The sequence below is a fragment of the Grampus griseus genome, assembly GCF_964374135.1.
Source record: "Grampus griseus genome assembly, chromosome: 20".
NCBI classification, from domain to species: Eukaryota; Metazoa; Chordata; class Mammalia; order Artiodactyla; family Delphinidae; genus Grampus; species Grampus griseus.
This window is the reverse complement of record NC_139014.1, coordinates 10,732,910-10,755,115: the sequence shown is the minus strand read 5'-3', so window position 1 is coordinate 10,755,115 and position 22,206 is coordinate 10,732,910. Positions and strand designations below refer to the sequence as shown.

Genomic DNA, 22,206 nt, shown 5'->3' with positions numbered 1-22,206 from the left:
CCCACATGCCGCGGAGCAACTGAGCCCATGCACCACAACTACTGAGGCTGCGCTCTAGATCTTGCAAGCCACATCTAGTGAGCCTGCGTGCCACATCTACCGAGCCTGCATGCCACAACTACTGAAGGCTGCACGCCTAGAGGCTGTGCTCTGCAACAAGAGAAGCCACCGCAATAAGAAGCTCGCACATTGCAACGAAGAGTAGTCCCCGCTCGCCGCAACTAGAGAAGGCCTGAGCAGCAATGAAGACCCAACGCAGCCAAAAATAAATAAAATAAATGTATAACAAAAATATAAATTTTTAAAATTAATTAATTAAAAAAGGTTTCTTCTTTGCTTCTCTTTTCCTAAAAAGATCCATTTAACAGTTACGTAGAAAACCCTCATATCCCGTTTTTTAAAACCCGAATTTTCTAGGGTCACAGGCCTTAATTAAAAATGGGGAGCAATTTTGTGTTGTCCCCACTTGTCACTGGGTTTAATAAGGCTCTTGTCACCAACAGGCCACTTAGAGCCACAGCATATAGGGTTAGTGCCAATTAGAACCCCATGCATGCTGAGGGTTCCCCTGGTGCCCAGACCTTGTGCCCTTATTCTTCTCTGGAATACCATCTGCAGTCAAACTATTAAGGCTGAATCAGAAATCATATGACAGAGTCATATGAACCCCATGCCCTGTCCCTTCAAATGCAGTCATCACGTGTCTTGGTTGCTTCTCACAGTCTGGTTTTACCGACTTCCAAAAAGAACATCCCCCGACTTTCAGTACCTGTTTGAGCCTCCCTTCCATGTCCCCCAGCAAGGATTCCTTCCAGCCATGCTCTGCAGGGAAGTTTATTTCCACCAGTCGCCTCCAGACCTGCAAAACCCACATGTAAGGGACAGCCACTAGGACACCTAGATGCCACAGTGGAATTCTATGAAGGAAGATGATTATGCACAGCGCTTCAAAGACACCTGGGTTCTGACTCATCTTTGTCAATGGTCTGCTGTGTCACTGGTGTGTCAGGGCAACCCACCTTAGCCTTATAAAACGAAGGGTCCTGACTGGGACAGGTCATCTCTACAGTCTCTTCCACTGTGTAACTGGTTTTTAACCTGAAAGGATTTCCCTCCATTGTTTTATTTCAAAAAGTTTCAAACTTAACAGAAAGTTGCAATGACAGCACAAGGACACTCATATACCTTCAGCTAGGCTCCCCAGTGTTTAAAGCGACTGCTTTATCTCTTTCTCTTTTGTGCTCCCTTTAGTCTCTCTAGAAATAGGCATTTTCTCTGCTGAACCATCGGAAGGAAGTTGCAGACGTCATGTCCCTTGGCCCATAAGTCCTGGGCAGGCATCCCCAACACCATGTCCCTTCTGCTACACATGGTAGTACAGGTGTCATGCTGAGGCCAGTTCACGTGGGTGTGACCTTTCTCGAGGAAGGGTCCATGTCCACATTTCTCTCATTGTCCACAGGTGTCCTTCCTGACTGTTTGGGTCATGGATCCAACTGACGGACAAACACTGCATTTAGTTACCATGTCTCTTTTCTAGAAGAGTTCTCTGGCCTTTTCTGTTTTCCTTTCTGTTATGATGATGACAAAGTTGTTTTCTTTTCCATTATGGTTTACTACAGGATATTGAATATAGTTCCCTGTGCTATACAGTTGGGCCTTGTTTACCTATTTTATATATTAGTAGTTTGTATCTGTTAATCCCAAACTCCTAATTTATCCCTCCCAGACCCCCTTTCCCTTTTGGTAACCACAAGTCTGTTCTCTACGTCTGTGAGTCTGTCTCTGTTTAGTAAATAAGTTCACTTGTGTTGTATTTTAGATCCCACATGTAAGTGACAGCATATGGTATTTGTCTTTCTCTGTCTGATTTACTCCACCTAATACGATAATCTCTAATATGATAATCCTCTTCTGGTCATTACTCATTGTGATACTCCAATTGCCTCAGATTTGGATAGTGGGAACCCCTGCAAGCTAGCTTCTGTCTCCTTTTTGTAAAAATGTAATAATTTTAGATGTACGGAAATACTGCAGAGATAGTATGGAGAGTTCCAGATACTCTCAGCCCAATTTCCCCGAGTGCTAACACGTTACGTAGCCATAGTACAGTTGTCAAAGCTAAGTAATTAGCATTGCTAGATTACCACGAACAAAACCACTGGCTTTATTTGGATTTCACCACTTTTTTCCCATGAACATCCTTTTACCATCCAGGATCTAACCTAGGATATCACCTTGGATCTAGTCCTGCCTCCTTGTGACATGTCACCACTAGACTTCAAGCACTTCTACTTTCTGGCAATACAAGGTGTTTCAGGCTGGCCTTTCACTTCTTCAGCCCCACCTCTAGAATCTGCTGTTCCTTCCAGAAGCACAGGTTTGGGGGGGTTTTGTTTTAGTTTGTTTTTCACGGGAAATGACATTTAGAAGCCATGACTAGGGCTCTGGGTGTGCTCACGGACCTCGGTGTCACAATCTCGAGGCCCTTTCAGTGGATGGAGTCAGGAACTGTGGTTGCTTTTTATTTTTTTAATTTTTACAATATTTATTTATTTATTTTTGGCTGCGATGGGTCTTCGTTGCCGTGCACGGGCTTTCTCTAGTTGCGGCGAGCAGGAGCTACACTTTGTTGCAGTGCACAGCTTCTCATTGTGGTGACTTCTCTTGTTGCGGAGCACGGGCTCTAGACACGTGGGCTTCAATAGTGTGGCTCGCGGGCTCTAGAGTGCAGGCTCAGTAGTTGTGGTGCAGGGGCTCAGCTGCTTCACGGATGTGGGATCTTCCTGGACCAGGGCTCGAACCTGTGTCCCCTGCATTGGCAGGCGGACTCCCAACCACTGTGCTACCAGGGAAGCCCCTGTTGTTGCTATTTATTTATTATACAGCAGGTTCTTATTCGTTATCTACTTTATACATATTAGTGTATATATCTCAATACCAATCTCCCAATTCATCCCACCACCACCACCACCCCACCCCCGCTTTCCCTCCTTGGTGTCCATACGTTTGTTCTCTACATCTGTGTCTATTTCTGCCTTGCAAACCAGTTCATCTGTACCATTTTTCTAGATTCCACATATATGTGTTAATATACGATATTTGTTTTTCTCTTTCTGGCTTACTTCACTCTGTATGACAGCCTCTATGTCCATCCATGTCTTCACAAACGACCCAATTTCGTTCCTTTTTATGGCAGAGTAATATTCCATCGTATATATGTACCACATCTTCTTTATCCATTTGTCTGTCGATGGGCATTTAGGTTGCTTCCATGACCTGGCTATTGTAACTAGTGCTGCAATGAACATTGGGATGCATGTGTCTTTTTGAATTATGGTTTTCTCTGGGTATATGCCCAGTAGTGGGATTGCTGGGTCATATGGTAATTCTATTTTTAGTTTTTTAAGGAAGATCCATACTGTCCTCCTTAGTGGTTGTATCAACTTACATTTCCACCAACAGTGCAAGAGGGTTCCCTTTTCTCCACACCCTCTCCAGCACTTGTTGTTTGTAGATTTTCTGATGATGCCCATTCTAACTGGTGTGAGGTGACACTCATTGTAGTTTTGATTTGCATTTCTCTAATCATTAGTGTTGTTGAGCAGCTTTTCATGTGCTTCTTGGCCATCTATATGTCTTCTTTGGAGAAATGTCTATTTAGGTCTTCTGCCCATTGTTTGGTTGGGTTGTTTGTTTTTTTAATATTGAGCTGCATGAGCTGTTTATGTATCTTGGAGATTAATCCTTTGTCCATTGACTCGTTTGCAAATATTTTCTCCCATTCTGAGGGTTGTCTTTTCGTCTTGTTTATAGTTTCCTTTGCTGTGCAAAAGCTTTTAAGTTTCATTAGGTCCTATTTATTTTTGTTTTTATTTCCATTACTCTAGGAGGTGGGTCAAAAAAGATCTTGCTGTGATTTATGTCAAACAGTGTTCTTCCTATGTTTGCCTCTAAGAGTTTTATAGTGTCCAGTCTTACATTTAGGTCTCGAATCCATGTTGAGTTTATTGTTGTGTATGGTATTAGGGAGTATTCTAATTTCATTCTTTTACCTGTAGCTGTCCAGTTTTCCCAGCACCACTTATTGAAGAGACTGTCTTTTCTCCATTGTATATCCTTGCATCCTGTGCCATGGATTAGTTGACCATAGTTGCATGGGTTTATCTCTGGGCTTTCTATCCTGTTCCATTGATCTATATTTCTGTTTTTGTGCCAGTACCATATTGTCTTGATTACTGGAGCTTTGTAGTATGGTTTGAAGTCAGGGAGTCTGATTCCTCCAGCTCCATTTTTTTTTCCTCAAGATTGATTTGGCTATTCAGGGTCTTTTGTGTCTCCATACAAATTTTAAGATTTTTTGTTCTAGTTCTGTAAAAAATGCCACTGGTAATTTGATAGGGATTGCATTGAATCTGTAGATTGCTTTGGGTAGTATAGTCATTTTCACAATATTGATTCTTCCAATCCAAAAACATGGTATATTTCTCCATCTGTGTGTGTCATTTTTGATTTCTTTCATCAGTGTCTCATAGTTTTATTAGTACAGGTCTTTTACCTGTTGTTGCTTTTTAAATCATGAGTTCACACTATACCTCTAGCTCCTTCCAAACCACAGACCTCCTCCTCTCTCCCCTGGTCCACACGTCCCTCCTCCAGTAAGAAAGCACCTGGGCTTCCAACAGCAGCAACCCTGTGTCCATCTGCTCAGCCTTAGAGTACACACAACATAGCTCCAGACTTGCTACACCCATTCCACTGCCAACAGCAAAACTTCTAAACCAAGTTCAAGATGTATGTATGTTTTCCTTGTTTTGACCTTAGACTCTGCCCCGGTGAGGGTGAGTGGTCAGAGTTCTGGGCTCTGGGTATTTGGATTAATGATCTTCTCCCCTCTGTGTAGATAGGTAATAAGTTTGAAGAAGTCTGAGATGGAGTGAGAGTCATTTGTCTCTGCTCATGCACAGTCTCAGCTATATGATTTTATAATGACTCCATTAAAGTATCCCTGGAAAGCAACAGCCTATTGAAGTCTGGTTTGATGACGTCAGAGGGCCATTTGGTTGGTTTGCTTATATCACTTTCTAGAACTTTGTCCTGGAGCCAACAGTCTTTAGGCCCTCCCTCTTCCTCCTCAGTGGCACAAGATTCTGTCCACACCTCGGTTTCTGGAAGCCCTCCCTGCCTCCCAACATTTTGGAACTGATTTCCAGTTTCCTCACATTCAGACGCCACTCTGCCCAGTTTCCCTTTCAAGTAGCTCTTGCTTCCATCTTATTCTTCCACTTTCAACATCATAAACCTGACTCATAACCTCAGCACTGGATCAGACTCGAATGCCCCTCCCCGCCAGCCCAACAAGGTCTGTCCTCACCATTCAGCAGCCTCACCATCGGTGTGGGGACCATGGCCCACCCACCAGGGTGCCCGTGCTCTTGGGTCCTGTTAGGGGAGCAGCTGCCCATTCTGCAAACAAGACCCACTGGGTTCCCTGCACTCGGCAGGGCTTACCTCAATCTCCTCGCAGTAAGTGAAGGTGACAGAAAACGAATACTCAGTCTGGAATATGCCCTTTTGAAAAATTCTCTGAAGCCAAGATCTTGTAGCGGCGAGAGTCCCCTGGAAGACTGTTTTTACTGAATTCTTCTTTCCAGTTTCATTTCCCTGTCCTCCTGCTGAATCCTGTCACCACAAGTGAGAGACAGAGAGTTTAATTGTCCCTGCGCTGTGGACCCAAAGGATCGGCCAGATGCCACTCCCTTCCCCCCTGCACGCCCGACACCACCTGTGCGCTCAGACTCACCGGCCTGGCCAGAGCCTGCACATTCATAGCACTTTCATTTCCCCAGAACATTTTGGCTTCACTCTGGGTGGGCAGCATGGGGGAACGAGGCAGGAGAAGGAGTGGCATGGATGCCCCAACAAATGACCCCAGGCAACTGTTAACAGAGGCAACTCTGCCTCGCCAATGCACAGACTTCCTGGGCTCTGAGCCGAGGAAGAGCTGACAAGCTTCCTCTGGACAGGGTGCGAAGAAGGCACCCAGGGCTCAGAGCTTCCAGCAGTTCAGTGAAGCCGAGCTAGTGTAAACCCTGCTCCTCAGTGACATGTTTGGTCTGCGGGCCAGGAGGTAAACCCACGTCCCCAACCACTGGTGCTCTTTCCTTGAGGTTCTCCCTTCATTCCCTCTCCCTGAAAAGCCCCTTTTCCCCGGGGTCAAGGGCTCCAAGGATGCCTCCCTCCCTCTCTCCCTCTCCTTCTCACCAGAAGCACCTTTACCACAAAGCAGATACAGCCCAGCCATCAGCCCCACTTAGAGGTCTCTCCCAGTTCTGTGTGTGTTTCCTTTTGCTTCAACTGAGCCCCTCAAATTGTGTGTCAGGACCCCCCAAAATTGAATCTGTTGGTGTCACTCCCTCCCTCCAGAGATGCCTGGCCCAAGGGCTAAAGACGCGGTGGCGAGGCAGCTGCCCAAGGAGCTGACAGCACGGTCAGTAACCAGAGCAAGTGCCAAGATGAGAAAGCACAAGCTATTTTCAAGGCACATAAAGGGTGCTGTACCCAGCCTGGTGGGGGCAGTTCTTCCCTGAAAGATTCGGGGAGCTCTGGGCAGCATGGGAGTGGTGGGCTGGGGTACAGGTGTGACGGGAGCATAGCACTCAGGATGTGGGTGGCAAGGGCCAGCGACAGTTCTGAGCTGAAAGCAGGACACGCTGACCCATGCGGAACATCCCCGCATGGTGCAACAGCTTCTAGAATAATCTGGAAGCTTTAGCAGGGTGTGCATGCCATCTGTGATCTGGCATTGCCTAGATCTCAGCTCCATCTCCAGCCACACTAGGCTACCTGTGGGTCCTCCGGAGCAGCATGTTCCTCTCCTCCCTGACACTGCACGGGCTGCTCTCTCGCCCCGTGGGAACGTCAGCCCCTCCGAAGGCCCTTTGTTCCCAGGGCACCTGATCAACACTCCAGCTTAGCATTAAGCCACTGTGCTGCAATTATGTGCTCACAGGATGGTCCCCCTCCTACGCATCCCTGCTGCCAGGGACCTGTCTTCTCCATCTGGGTGTCCCCTGCACCCAGCACAGATGATGGACGTAAGTGGATAACCCAAGTCTGAAAATCTACTCTAGAACCTTCAGCTTTGCTCCTTGTTTTTCTCGATCTGATGTCCTATCAATCCTATCAACACTTTATGTCAGCATGCAACCAAAAGCTTTGCAAAAACTCTTCATATACTTTGGTTTTATTTAATTTCAGTTCTGCAAAGCTTTCTGCTTTTATGGCACAGGTAGAGTATTTGGATCAGACTGTGGATTGCACTAATCTGAGATCCCAACCAACATTTAAGATAGTTATTTCTACAGGGACATATACCCTAAGTAACTGACAAATTTCAAATTTCTTGAACACAGTTTATCTAGACGTTGGCACCTGCCTATGATGGTTTAAATAATACCCACTTCAGGAGAAAGCAATCATCTTACCAATAATGTTTATTTTTAAATGTATCCTTGGTATTTTAAAGAAGAAAAACGAAAAGGAACAAGTTAAAACATATACTTAATTATTTTATATCACTAACGTCCCAGTTCTGACGTGTCAAATGCTTAACAAATAATTGGTCGATCTAAATATGAAATCATCTATCACCTTCATGTGGAAGCTCAAACTCAAGCTGGTGAAGATCACACAACAATGGGAAAATATAAGCTGCGCACAACAAGCAACGTCATGGATGGAACTCAGAGATGTCACGTCAAGTGAAGAAAGCCAGACACAAAAAGGAAAGAGTTCAAAGATGGGCAAAACTAATCCGTGGTGGTAGAGATCAGGAGAGTGGTTACCTCTGGGAGGTGTGGAGCGAGGGGGGACAGAGCTCTGGGATGTCCCTACAGCTTGATGAGGGAGATGGAGCCTGTGTGGAAAGGCTCTAAGGTGGGCACTTAGGTGTGTGGACCTCGCTACTGTATTTGAGTTTCAGTGAACAGGAATAAAGCTCAGGTGGGAAAGACTAGGCATGAATATGCATTTAGGTGGGGAGGTCCTTGCCTGAAGTCCCAGCCACTTGCAGAGCTCTTGAATTAACCCAGTCACAGCTGATACTCTACACTTGAGATCCTGCACTGCCTCCTTCCCTCCAACGCAAGCCCTGAGAGCAAGCACGCAGACCCTAGTTCACCAAAATAGCCTCGATGCACAGAACAAAACCTGGCATCAAGTAGGTACTGACAAATATCTGATGACACAATCAGCCACTCTGTGTCATTCCAGCAATCCTAGAATTAGCCTATCTCCTTTTTGAACTGAGGGTGCTTCAGGTTCCATAGCTCTCCTGGGTACAACATTACGTGTACATGTTCCACTTACCACTAGAAGTTTAAGTATAATAATTCTGCAAACAATCTCAGCAGATAAGGCAGGCATCTCATAAAACGTGTATTCTTTTGTTATTCTGCAGGTAGTTTCGTGAAGTTTCAGGCACACAGTCAAGTAGGACTGTATCAAGGGCTCCTCAAGAATCCTACCCCACAAAGAGTTGAAAGAAATCAATGAAGTAATTTAGGAGGAATGAGAAAACAGTACCCCTTATCCATGACGAGTTCCTTCCCTTTAAAACACCTACAAGGAAGGCGTGTACTTGATCCCATATAGGTTAACATCCAGGACATTTCCATCTATCTTGAATTTGGGATTAAGATAAAAAGGAAACAAAGTCCTTTTGGTTTGCCTCCATGGTCTGAACTATTTTAACAAAAGCAAGTTAAACTATTTCCAAGTGTATTCCTTTGTTTGAAAAAAATCTTAGGGATGCATATTACCAAAGATTCAAATACCATATAAATTTTTTAAAAAATCAGGAAGATACAGGGAGGGAGAAAGAGAAAGAAATGCTAGAAGAATATATCCTGGGATATCCTGTGCATGAAATCTCTTCCCGCTCTGTGTGGACTTGCTTACTGGTTGACACATGACCAGAGCTGAGAGTTAGGGAGTTGATCAGAGTGGGGTTTAGAAGGCAGCATGAGAAAGGAATTACCTGGGTCAATTCTGTAATACACAGAATTAGGTGGGGTCCCTGAAGCCCCAGGTGCTTGATGTTAATGAAGACCTGACACCCCCACCTCCATCCTGAACACCCTACTAATTCAGATGAGGTGATCCTGGCAGTGCTCCAAGTATCTCGGAAAATACCTTCTCTCCCACAGGTACATTTCTATTGTTCTGCATTCGGTACACTGTGCCTTCTGGGTATCAGAGGTCACACAAATTTGCAGGAGCAAGTAATCTCAGATGATTACGGAAAGCTAACTTTGATTTTTATTTTCAACTTCCCTGACTTGTAAAAAAAATTTGAAGACTAAATGCTGACGAAATGCAGGATGCAAGCATGAATATGTAATATGATGGTGATCACTTAAAAATAAATGACAAAAATGCACAGGAAAAAAGACCAGATGGAAATAAACCAAAATCTTAGCAGCTGATTTCTATGCTTTTCCCTTTTTTAAAAAGTAGCATGATTACATTAATACCTAGAAAAAAGAAGTGGGATATATATTAATTTATGACCTTCCATTAATGACAGCAAATATGGGATACAGCCAATCAGTAGGCGATAACCATGTGCAAGAGGAGAGAGACTACACTTTACTTTTCTACTTACTTTTCCCGAAACATATCCAGGAGGTGCAACAGCATTTCAAAAGTACTCTTAATACTCTAGGGTGGGGAAGAAAAGAAAAAAAAGAGAGGATTTAATCATGATGCCACCATCTTTGCTAAAACAGACCCCCCAAAATCCAACATAAATAGAGCATAATAATTATTTTCTTTCTATAAACAAATTTTAAGGGGCTCAAGTACTAATCTTATACCTTCTACAAATAAAACTCAGGATTTAAAATTATACTGTTTTGGGGACTTCCCTTGTGGTCCAGTAGTTAAGAATCCGCCTTCCAATGCAGGGGATGGAGGTTCGATCCCTGGTTAGGGAACTAAGATCCCACATGCCACAGGGCAACTAAGCCCACGCCACAACTACTGAGCTCACGTGCCACAACTAGGGAGAAGCCTGTGCGCTGCAACAAAGAGCCCGCACGCAGCAACAAAAGATCCTGCATGCCGCAACTAAGACCCAAAGTAACCAAAAATAAATAAATATGTTTTTAAAAATAAAATAATACCATTTTATCCACCCCCAAAATGGGAAAGGACAGAGAGCAATTAGGAAGTGGACCAATACTCAGAATAACTTCTAGCCCTGCCCTGCACAATCACACATACCCAAAGGCTACTGTTTTATTGAGTTCTATTTACTGAAACAGAATAACTCAAGTAAATCAACCCTTTACCCTATGAAATATTGACCCCTCCTGGTTCTCTTTTTTCTAAATGCTTTACCCTGTCAGGTTTTCAGAAAAGGAGAATCACACATTCTGACTGATTCGGTTTTGATCTGCTTTTGCTAAGCAAGGACTCAAGAGCCGATTCCAGACAACAAACCTGGGAATTTCTGTTGGAGATTTCCTCAAGTCCTTCAAGCCGGTACCAAGTCCCTAGAAGACAGTCCAGGATACGAGGGGGTGAGTAACTCAGGTAGTCAATGAGGTCTTCCATGTAATGAACCAAGTTACTCAGAGGGAGCAAACTGAACCAGGATCGGAACAGATACTCATCCACATTTAGCAAATGTCTGTTCTTTCCCATTAGCTGGAGTAATTGTTTCCTATATAAGGGAAAATTGGAACAGAAAAAAAGGGCAACAGTGAGATCAGTAAAACAGACCAAGTTAGTTAAAATTATGTTAGAAGGGATCTGAAAAGTTCTGATTTCAAAAATGATTTAAATGCTAAGAACTCAATCAAATGAGAAGTAAACAATAATATATTAAGGATTCAGCAACATGGATGAACTCTGAGGACATGATGCTCAGTTAAATCAGCCACTTACAAAAGGACAAATACTCTGATTCCACTTATGTGAGGTCCCTAGAGGAGCCAGATTCATAGAGACAGACAGTAGAGTGGTGGGTGCCAGGGGCTGGTAGTGAGGGAGGGAGTAGACAGTTGTTGTTTAATGGGGACACAGTTTCAGTTTTACAAGATGAAAAGTTCTGGAGACGGATGGGGGTGACAGTTGCATAACAATGTGAATGTACTTAATGCCACTGAACCGTACACTTAAAATGATTAAAATGGTAAATTGTAGGTTAGGTATATTTTATCATAATAATAAAAGAATCCACCCAAAATTAAGCACTTTCCAGCTTTACTGAGATACAACTGGCATATGACGCTGTGTTACGGTTAAGGTTAAATGTGTTGATTTGATACTCTTTCTTATTGCAAAATGATTACCACCATAGCATTACTTGATAGCTACACCCATTGTGTCATATAGTTACCATTTCTTTTCTGTGGTGAAAACATTTTTTGTGGTGAAAACATTTAAAAGTTGCTACTCTCTTAGCTTACTATAAGTAAACAATACAGTATTATTAACTATAGTTACCATGCTGTACATTAGCTCCCCAGAACTAATTTCTCTTCAGAGTACTGAAGTTTGTACTCTGACCAACATCTCCCCTTTTCCCCACCTCCCAGCCCCTGGTAATCACCATTCTACTCTCTGCTTCTGTGAGTTTGACTTTTTTACATTTCACATATAAGTGATATCATACAGTATTTGCCTTTATCTATCTGACTTATCTCACTTAGCATAATGCCCTCAAGGTCCATCCATGTGTTGCAAGTGGCAGGATTCCCTTTTTTTTGTGGCTGAATAATACTGTGTCATATATACATATATATGATGATATACACAAGTATATATACATCATATATATGTATACACACACACACATATACACACCACTGCTTTATTTATTCATTTGTTGATGGACACATAGGTTGCTTCCACATCTTGCCTATTGTGAATAATGCTGCAATGAACACAGGGGTACAGATATCTCTTTGAGATACTTATTTCATTTCCTTGGGTTACATACCCACAAGTAGGACTGCTGGCAATCCTATGGCAATCCTATGGCAGTTCTTTTTTTAACTTTTGATACTGTTTTCCATTGTGGGTGCAATAATTTATGAACTAAGCATGTTGATGCGTGAATAAGCAAGCGCCCTGGATCAAACAGTCTATGCAAACCCAGTCTGGGGAAGGTCTTTAAATTATGCTGTTCTGTAACACTGTCCTGGAGACCCGAAAAGATGACAATGGGAAAGTAAATACAGCCGAGTGACACAGAAGCGACAGAGGCTACGCGAAACATATGGATGGATAAAGCTTCACTACATACTAAAGGCCACTTTTGCCTAAAAGACACGATCTTTAAGACCAATGCTAATGTTTGTCATTCTCCAGCTAAATTTCTTCTAGATAGTCAGTCTTCTAGATAAATGCCCCTTGAAGGGCAATTTAAAATATATATAATTATATAAATAATCTTAATTTGGCTTTAATTTCAAAACGTTCCAATAATAGTGAAGAAGAAATAATTCAGCTCACTCACTATTTCAATCCCTAAAAACCTATAGGCTAGATCCTATTGGATTAGGGGCGGGGAGGGCAGATGAGAGACTTGGAATAGTTTCTTTGACAAAAAACAAAGTAAATGGGGGATGTTATCTGTGCTTGGAAATAAGTGTTAGTATTAATTTTTTTGTACTGAATTTGTATTTTTTATTTAGCTTTTGTACTTAAATTTGATTTACCATTCTTCTTTTATGGATTGTGCTTTCTGTGTCTTCTCTAAGAAATCTTTCCTTGCCTCAAAATAGTACTTCACTACCTCAAGATGTGCACCTACAATGTGCAAAGCCTCTGACCTGTGAAATTCTACTTTCAGGAATTTATCTTGAGGAAATAATTGGACAGGGAAAATTACAAAGAAGTGCATCAAAGCATGCTTACAAAGCGAAAGTGCAGAAATAATCCAAGCGTCCAGGCACAGAGAACCGGCTAAATCAAATTTGCAACACTAAGCAGTCATTACAAAAGTAGGTATATATTTACTGGCAAAAAAAATCGTTCACAATATACTGTTAAATGAAAAAAAGAAGGTTGGAAAACAGGATAAAACTGAATCAATAATCTATCATAGAGGCGGGGCAGGAGGGAATTGCATGAAACCAGACAAAAGGTGCAAACTTCCAGACATAAGATAAATAAATGCTACGGATATAACGTACAACATGATAAATATAATGAACACTGCTCTGTGTTATATATGAAAGCTGTTCAGAGAGGAAATCCTAAGAGTTCTCATCGCAAGGGAGAAACTTTTTTTCTATTTCTTTAATTTTGCACCTATGAGGTAATAATAGATGTTCACTAAACTTATCGTTGGTCATCATTTTGTGATGTAAGTCAAATCATTATGCTGTACACCTTAAACTTATACAGTGCTATAGGTCAATTATATCTCAATAAAACTGTAAGAAAAATACATAATCTATCTTTTGTGGTTGATTTTTTTTTTTTTTTTTTTGCAGTACGCAGGCCTCTCACTGTTGTGGCCTCTCCGTTGCAGAGCACAGGCTCTGGATGCGCAGGCTCAGCGGCCATGGCTCACGGGCCCAGCCGCTCCGCAGCATGTGGGATCTTCCCGGACCGGGGCACGCACCCGTGTCCCCTGCATCGGCCGGCGGACTCTCAACCACTGCGCCACCAGGGAAGCCCTGTGGTTGATTTTTAAGCATATAAAGCACCCACATATCGACATTTGGACAAAACCCTGCAGATACACAGGCCAAAGTGTCAACAGCAATGATTAGCTCTGGGGTTGCAGGCCATTTTTGTATTTTTCTTTGTATTTCTTGCTTGTTTAAAATTCTTTTTTTAAAAAAAATTTAATTAAAAAAAAATTTTAATTTAATTTATTTTTTGGCTGCGATGGGTCTTCATTGCTGTGCACGGGCTTTCTCTAGTTGTGGGGAGAGGGGGCTACTCTTCGTTGCAGTGTGCAGGCTTCTCATTGTGGTAGCTTCTCTTGCTGTGGAGCACGGGCTCTAAGCACGTGGGCTTCAGTAGTTGCAGCACGCAGGCTCAGTAGTTGTGGCTCACGGGCTCTAGAGCACAGCCTCAGTAGTTGTGGTGCACGGGCTTAGTTGCTCCAAGGCATGTATCTTCCCAGACCAGGGTTCGAACCCGTGTCCCCTGCACTGGCAGGCGGATTCTTAACCACTGAGCCACCAGGGAAATCCCCTAAAATCTTTAAAGAAGTAATTTAAAAAGAAGTGATACATTACTTCCATCACTAAAAGCAGGAATGAGTGGGTACTAAAAGTCCACTGGAGATCTTGGAAGCACAGTTATGATTCCAAGATTTACATATGTTAAGTGCAGGTCTGTAACTTACTGATCTGCTCTTTTTTCCCGAAACTCCGAGAAGGAGATGCCTTCAAGGGCTGCCCAGGTGTCCTCGGGCTGCACGCCTGAGTCCTGGGCTGGTGAGGACAGGTCCATGCAGTGGTGCAGCACAGGCAGGGCACACACCCAATGGTCAACGTTTCTGTCCATGCACATTTGGCACAGGTTTACCATGGATGCTCGCCAGCTAGAAAGGGAACAGAGATCCCATGTGAGCCCAGCACGGCCAGTGTCAGGCCAGCCCCGGGGGTCTGACACCCACCAGCGAAGGGACAGCTCCTCGCACAGAGCATAAGATAAGAGCGCTCCGGGTGTCTGAGCACAGAGTGACCAGATCAGGGAGAAACCTCAGGGGCCCCCTCGGCACCCCCAAAAAGCATCAGGCACTGAACTGGCCCTTTCGAAGCCCCAGAGCAAACTCCTGGTGGCATCTTTCCATCCTCCTTGACAGTGGAGGAGACAGAGGTTCAGAGAGGCATGTGATCTATGCAAGGGCCCCTGTGCCAGAGCTGGGGCTTGAACCCAGGTCATCTGGCAACAGTAAATCTACATATAAAGCAACTTTTTACATGTAAGGAAGGAGCCTATAAATAATACACGGCATGTTCCCTACAATCACAAAACACGGATGTTTCTTAAGACCTGGAAACACTTGTATATTTGCCAGCATTTCTTCTCTCTTTCAAAATGAACAGGGTTTAACTGGGTGTTTTAAATTTGTAAAACCACAAGGCAGGTGTTCCATAAGACTGACTGCTCAGAGAAGGCTGCCCAATATCACCCTAAAGTTCAATTCAAACAGCTCCAGAAAAAAGACCTTGGGACCATCAGAGGGTTCTGGGGCGGCACCTCCACCCAGTGAAACATGAGTGCCTTCAGGACAGGCCGCGGCCTCCACACCACGAGTGCTCCGGGCCCAGCGCAGTGACACTCTGGCTCGTGAACTGGGCACGGCAACTGCAGAGGCCACGGGGAGGGCACCCACAGTACTTCCACAAACATCCTCAAGTCCGGCTTCGTTGTCTTACCTTGACCCCCCCCCCAAGATACACGCACGTGGGGCTGAGTCATGAGACACCTTGAAGCTGCTCAAAAGCAGGGTACTCAGGAGAACGTGAATAAGATGAAAACTGGTATATCGGCTAGAAGAGGCCAGCGGGACAGACACTGACGCGACAACAGTGAGCAGTAAAGTTACGGCTAGTTTTTATTCCTTGCATGTCTTCATCCATTCTCTGACAAGCACTTATTTTTATAATCAGATAAAAACCATTAGAGAGCTAGAAAATCTTTACACACACACACACACTACCTCTGAGATGTTTCAAGGATGTGGATCAGATCCTTGCGAAGGGCATCCGGTGAACTGGCATTCGAGCAAAGGAGGCAACAGAGTGAGCCCAGGTCACTTTCCGGTAAGGAAAAGTGAAATTTTTCCACTGAGAAAAGGACAATCAGGCCCATTCTCAATTTACTCCTCACCGGGCAGTCTTCAGGCAGAGGGTCCGCCCTCATTTCCAGAAATGGTGCCATTTTCTTTGTCAAACATTCCCACAGGTGCTTTTTCACCTGCTCCCAGGAGAAAAGGGAGATACAGAACCACGGCATTAAACCCACCAGAGGTGTCAAGAGCTGCCCATCACTATGCTTACTTCCCCATCAGTTGGGCAGGGAGGGCTCTGTGGAGGGGTCACCCACTGCCTGCCTCCCCACTAAACCCTGAGCATCCCCCTCGCCCTGGGTCTTTGGGAGGTGCCGCCACTGGCACGTCCAAAGGCCTCAGCATGATGGAGGTGCTATCAAGTGGGGGCTCCTGAGCCTTATAAGGATATACTGGTCATCTCAGGTGTGGCTCCAGGTCTGTCTCAGAAATGCCTAAGCCATACCACAGAGCAGGTAGAGATGCAGTGAAGGGCACCAGCCTTCTTGTGGTGGAGGGGAAGGGCAGGTGAGGGGGCGGGACCAGTGGGGGAGGGGGGCAGGTGAGGAGGTGGGACCAGTGGGGGAGGGGGGCAGGTGAGGAGGTGGGACCAGTGGGGGAGGGGGGCAGGTGAGGAGATGGGACCAGTGGGGGAGGGGGGCAGGTGAGGAGGTGGGACCAGTGAGGGGGGCAGGTGAGGAGGTGGGAGGAGGAAGAAAATGGGGAGAACAAAGAATTCCCAAGAGGTGGTACTAGGAGAAAAGGGACTGAAATATCCTGCCCCCATCCACCTGGTCCACTGATTCTAGGGGTCATCTGGCCACTAGGAGGTGGAGTGATGCTGAGTGCCCAGGAGGAAGAGAAGGGAGCTGTTGCTGACACCCCTGAGACCTGGTACCTCCTTCTCTTCGTACTGCAGAGTGCTCCACAGCTGTTCTTCTCCTTCATAGATCATGGGCACCCGAATGACAGAATAAAACTGCTGGAACTGGGTGAAAAAGTTCTTTAAATTGATGGCATTCCAGGTCTCAAGGATGCTGAAAATGCGGTCCAGCATGACCGCAGCCGCGATCTGCTTCCCTTTCACCAAGTCTTTCCTTCTACGATCTGTTAGATAATCCACCAATCTCTGGAAATTCCCAAGGGGCCTCCTACAAATTATATCATCGTACTGGTGCCAGTCTAAGATTAAAAGAGCAATGTTATACTTAGGAGCATCAAAACCACTAGACCTGGACACTCCACCCTGGAAGGCTGATCTTGACCAGAAGAAATAGGATGAAGAAAGACAGGAACGTCACAGAACGTGGTAAATGGAAGGCAGCCAACACTTGCTCCATCCAGGTACCCATCCACAGATAAACAACAGGGGGCCTGGCCCCTGGGTGGAGCATGGCTGTTTAGGACAAGTAACCTGGACACCCTACAGTGAACAGAGTGAGGCACACGATTCAGCTGCCCTGAAAATACTTGAAACATGTCTTTGTCGAACTAGATGGTTCAGCACAATTGGTACATGAGTTCCTTAGAAAATGACCACACAGGGGTCAAAAATTTCGTACTGAAACTGCATCCCTCACTAGCACTTGTGCACCATTTTGGTATGTTACTTGGTGCAAGTGCCCATTTCCTCTGTCCTGGGAACCGTGGTGCCCACTCCATGAAGGACGGTACAGGTCACATGGCAGACAAAACAGCCCTTGACATGGGGCAAGGGCTGAACCCATGGCTGCTCTTATAACTAGCTGAAATGATATGAGTACAGACCTAGAAAACCCAGGAAAATCAATTGTCAAATAATTAGAAGGCAAAGAGGTCAGTAAGGCACCAGAGGCAACACAAGTACATAAAAACAGCCATGAAAATCAGGAAGTCCAGCCTCTGAACAGGTCTCCTTTTCCTCACTGTGCAGTCTGCTCTTTGCTGGAAGTCCCCACTCAGCCATCCCTGCCCCATCCTGGCCCTGCCCAGCGATAACTTGGAATCACTGTTTGGATCTGACCTCAGGCATCACCTCCTGTGGAAGCTTTTCCTGCTCCATATGGTGTGGGACACAATGGCTCTCTCTCGGTTTTATAAAAATGCTCTTCCAGACAAAAGGTGAGTGAGAGCTGCTGGCCTGGAATGGCCAGTGCTGTGGAGGTGAAGGGAGTACCAATCAATGTCCTGGGCATGGGATACCCTCGACGCCAGGACGGTGGGACAGGGAGGGCCATTAATGGTCTTGGCCTTGAAGAATCTACTAGCAGAAATAAAATATTTAAGTTCCAAACCCCCAGAGAAAAGAGAAAGAAAATCCAAAAGTTAGAAAAAGTACAAAAAAGAACAAGGAAACAAGGTAGAGAGAAAAGACATGATTATTTGTCAAAAGTTGAGTCTTCCACTGACAGTCTCAATTCATGCCAATGGGCTAAATTCACCCATTAAAGATGATTAGATTGGGAATTCCCTGGTGGTCCAGTGGTTAGGACTCCGTGTTTCCACTGCACGGGGCACAGGTTCGATTACCAGTCTGGGAACTAAGATCCAGCAAGCCATGCGGCACGGACAAAAGAAAAAAAAAAAATGATGACCACATTGAATGGAAAGAAAAAAAAAAACAAACCAACAACAGTCCAGCGCAACAGAGACGGGGCTGCAAGAGTTGAACTTGAGAGCAAACAGCAAGAGTTGGGACAAAAGCAGAGAGGCTAAGAGGGTAGGCAAGGAATGCAGACACAGCAGAATCAGTTTCAGGCAAAACACAGCACAAGGAAAAAGGCACTGGAAGGGACAGAGTGCTCGTGATGGCTGTTTCTGCCACCAGCACACATATCTGCCGTCTGGGTCTCCCCCATGTCACAGGGCTGGAGCCCAGAACCTCCATTCTGCCCGCCTTGCCACAGTGGGTTCTACTAATGAGAGCACCCACAGGAGGCTTAGAAGGAGGAAGAGGGGAGGGAAGTCATCTCTCTCTCTGTTTATTGGGACTGATGAAAACTACATTTATTTAAGATAAACCACCACCACACCAAATAAAACAAAGCACAAAACTTCTCTCAATCAACAAGAGTGCCTTCCAGACACTCCTCCCAAATCACCTGCATTGATGATGTCAGGGGCTGGGGCACTTCCCCACCTGGGCTCAAGTAGTGACCTCCAGACCCTCAGAAGCCAACAAAGGCCCTCCCTGGCACTCCCATCAGGCCTTCCATTGGTTACTATGACTGACCTCCTTACTGCTTAAAACTCCTGATTTAACCCAACTCACCAGGGTACCATCTCCCAGGGAGCTCCAATGTCAACCTACCAACAGGGCATCTAAATAGAACGGCCCACACCAAGAAGTAGGCAGTTTAAGTGCCCGTGCAACAATAAGGAAAAAGCTTTAACACTCATTTTTTTAAAAAGCTTGCAAAGTATAATTATTGAAAAACACTAGAACAATATCACGATTAAGAAAAAAGCATCTGAAAATAATCTGGCAATTCTGAGTTACTCTACAACCTAAAAATCTGCTTAATGATAAACAGCTCATACTACTCAATATCAAAAGACAAACAACCCAATCAAAAAATGGGCAGAAGACCTAAACAGACATTTATCCAAAGAAGACATACAGATGGCCAACAGGCACATGAAAAGATGCTCAACAGCACTAATTATTAGAGAAATGCAAATCGAAACCACAATAAGGTATCACCTCACACTGGTCAGAATGGCCATCATCAAAAAGTCTACAAATAAATGCTGGAGAGGGTGTAGAGAAAAGGGAACCCTCCTACACTGCTGATGGGAATGTAAATTGGTACAGCCACTATGGAAAACGGTATGGAGGATCCTTAAAAAACTAAAAATAGAGCTACCATATGATCCAGCAATCCCACTCCTGGGCACATATCCAGAAAAGATGAAAACTCTTATTTCGAAAAGATACATGCACACCAATGTTCACTGCAGCATTATTTACAATAGCCAAGACATGAAAGTAACCTAAGTGTCCATCAACAGATGAATGGATAAAGAAAACGTTATATGTGTGTGTGTGTGTGTGTGTGTGTGTGTGTGTGTGAGATAGAATATTACTCAGCCATTAAAAAAGAACGAAATATTGCCACGTGCAGCAAGTGGATGGACCTAGAGAATATCATATTAAGTGAAGTAAGTCAGACAGAGAAAGAAGAATATTATACGATATCACTTGTATGTGGAATTGAAAAGATAATACAAATGAATTTATTTACAAAACAGAAACAGACTCACAGACAAAGTAAACAAACATGGTTACCAAAGGAGAAAGTGAGGGGGAAAAGGATAAGTTAGGAGTATAGGATTAAGAGATATACACTACTGCATATAAAATAGATAAGCAACAAGGATTTACTGTATAGCACAGGAAACTATATTCAATATCTTATAATAAGCTATAATGGAAAATAATCTGAAAAAAATATATATATAAAACTGAATCACTTTGCTGTACACCTGAAACTAACACAACAACTAACTATACTTCAATGAAAGAGAGAGAGAAAGAAAGGAAGGAAGGAAGGAAGGAAGGAAGGAAGGAAGGAAGGAAGGAAGGAAGGGAAAGAAAATCTTTTTAATGGACTTTAAAATGATTGTCTCTGTGTTGAAAAGCGCATCTCTATCTGGTTTGACAGCTTAAGTACCAGGACCCAGCCAGATAAAATCTGAAGTGACTAAGGCAGTGCTTCTTAAATAAGAGCAAATGGGACCTGCTATCCCAAATCACTACCACCTCCTCCGGCAAGATTAGATCAGCATCAGCTCTTGTCGGATGAGGGGTCACCTCAAGCATGGAAACAGCCAGTTTGGATCATCCAGCAAGTACAGGGCAAAACCAGAAAGTATCGCAGGGCTCTGTTCTTTGGTCAGCCCATACAGAATAGAGTCTTTTGGAGGCGATCAAGTCAACACTTGGGCACATTTAAAAAGAGAGCATGACTCTAGTTTCTTCTCTGTCTCTTTGGGCCAGTTCAAAATGACCAAGCACCTGCCCCACTGACCTCAATCGCTGTCAGCCCAACAGAGGTCCTAGCCACGGGCAGCATCAACTGCAAAGACCCCTCCAGATGATTCCAAAGCCCAGCCAGCAAATCACTCCCAGCTTTCAGGCCTTCCTAGCTGAGGCCCCAGACGTCAGAGAGCAGAAACCAGCCAGCCCTGCTGTGCTCCATCCAAACTCCTAACCCACACAAGTCATGAGTATAATTAAAAAAATAAATAAACAAAGCACCTGGTCTTGGTGACAGACTGGAACATCTCTCTCAAAAGCTGACAGATGGATCTTTTTAAACAAGGACTTTAATATTAAACAGGCTTTATCTAATAGATATACATACAGCTTTTGAGTCACAAAATTCATTATCCATTCTTTCTGAGCATACATGGAATATTTATGACAGACCAAGAAGTCAGCCACAAAGAAGATCTAAGCAAGTTCCTAAAAGTAGAACCCATATAGACTCGCTATATAGAACACATGCACATGTACACACACACACAAATACACACGCACACTGGACACACACACCTGACACACACACAAACACCACACACACTGCATACAGTGAGTAGAAAACAGAGCACAGAAAGAAGAATTAGATAACAGACAAGAGAAAGAAAGAGAAACAGAATAAAGTGAAAAAAAGAAAATAGAAGAGTGACACTTACGACAGACAGCAGGGGGCAGTGGACCAGCCCTTCATGGCTTCTGCTGGATGTCTTATTCACAGTCGCCATTTGGAAATCTGGGAAGGGCTTGTGGTCCTGGCAGCCCTGTTTCCCTTGCCCTTGCCCCTGCTCACTGCTGCCCCTCTAGGCCCCAGTCCCTTTACTTCCCAGCAGCTCTATCTTCTCTCCTTTCCCTTAGTAAAAATCCTTTCCCTTGTTTACTCTTGTGAGTGGTTAAGCCAACCTGATCAGAAACATGCTTCCAAGCTCAGGTTTATGAAACATAGAGCTGGGGGGGTAGGGCAGAGCCAATGCCAAGCAAAGAGGACCCACACGGGCCAAGGAAAGCCTTTGATCCCCAGGAGGAACGTCCAGCCTTCTGAGCTCCGATCAGGAGCCCAGCCTGAGGCTTACCTCCCGAGCCCAGAAGGGAAGATTTCACATGGAGACAGCGGTTCACGTGCTCGCCTTCCTTCTGCTGACATTTGTAAATGAACTCATACTCCACAGGGCCCTTGCCTCGCAAGAGGACGTACTTGTATGGAATGGGCTTATCCAGGTGCTGCTTAGAAATGATGGTTCTGCCTTCAACAAGGAACCCGTTCTCATGTAGGTCTCTGTGAATAAACAGGACACCAGCCCGTTATCCAAAAATCCTCTCCCAGAAATCTTCATTCTTCTCAAACATAGCACGGAGTGCAGACCCAGAGCTATAAATCGAT

General features: G+C 44.5%; 1 protein-coding gene across 1 annotated transcript in view; it reads right to left on the bottom strand.

The window, feature by feature from the left end:
• The window catches only part of RNF213 (ring finger protein 213), a gene marked incomplete at its 5' end in the record, with an annotated part of 109,779 nt that overhangs the window by 62,946 nt on the left and 24,627 nt on the right, over window positions 1-22,206 (bottom strand). The window contains 9 exons of the mRNA XM_082679577.1: window positions 770-859; window positions 5,512-5,682; window positions 8,371-8,524; window positions 9,668-9,723; window positions 10,507-10,729; window positions 14,378-14,575; window positions 15,701-15,957; window positions 16,707-16,990; window positions 21,899-22,101. Of these exons, the coding sequence (XP_082535703.1) occupies window positions 770-859; window positions 5,512-5,682; window positions 8,371-8,524; window positions 9,668-9,723; window positions 10,507-10,729; window positions 14,378-14,575; window positions 15,701-15,957; window positions 16,707-16,990; window positions 21,899-22,101 (1,636 nt within the window). The remainder of the gene's footprint in view (window positions 1-769; window positions 860-5,511; window positions 5,683-8,370; window positions 8,525-9,667; window positions 9,724-10,506; window positions 10,730-14,377; window positions 14,576-15,700; window positions 15,958-16,706; window positions 16,991-21,898; window positions 22,102-22,206) is intronic.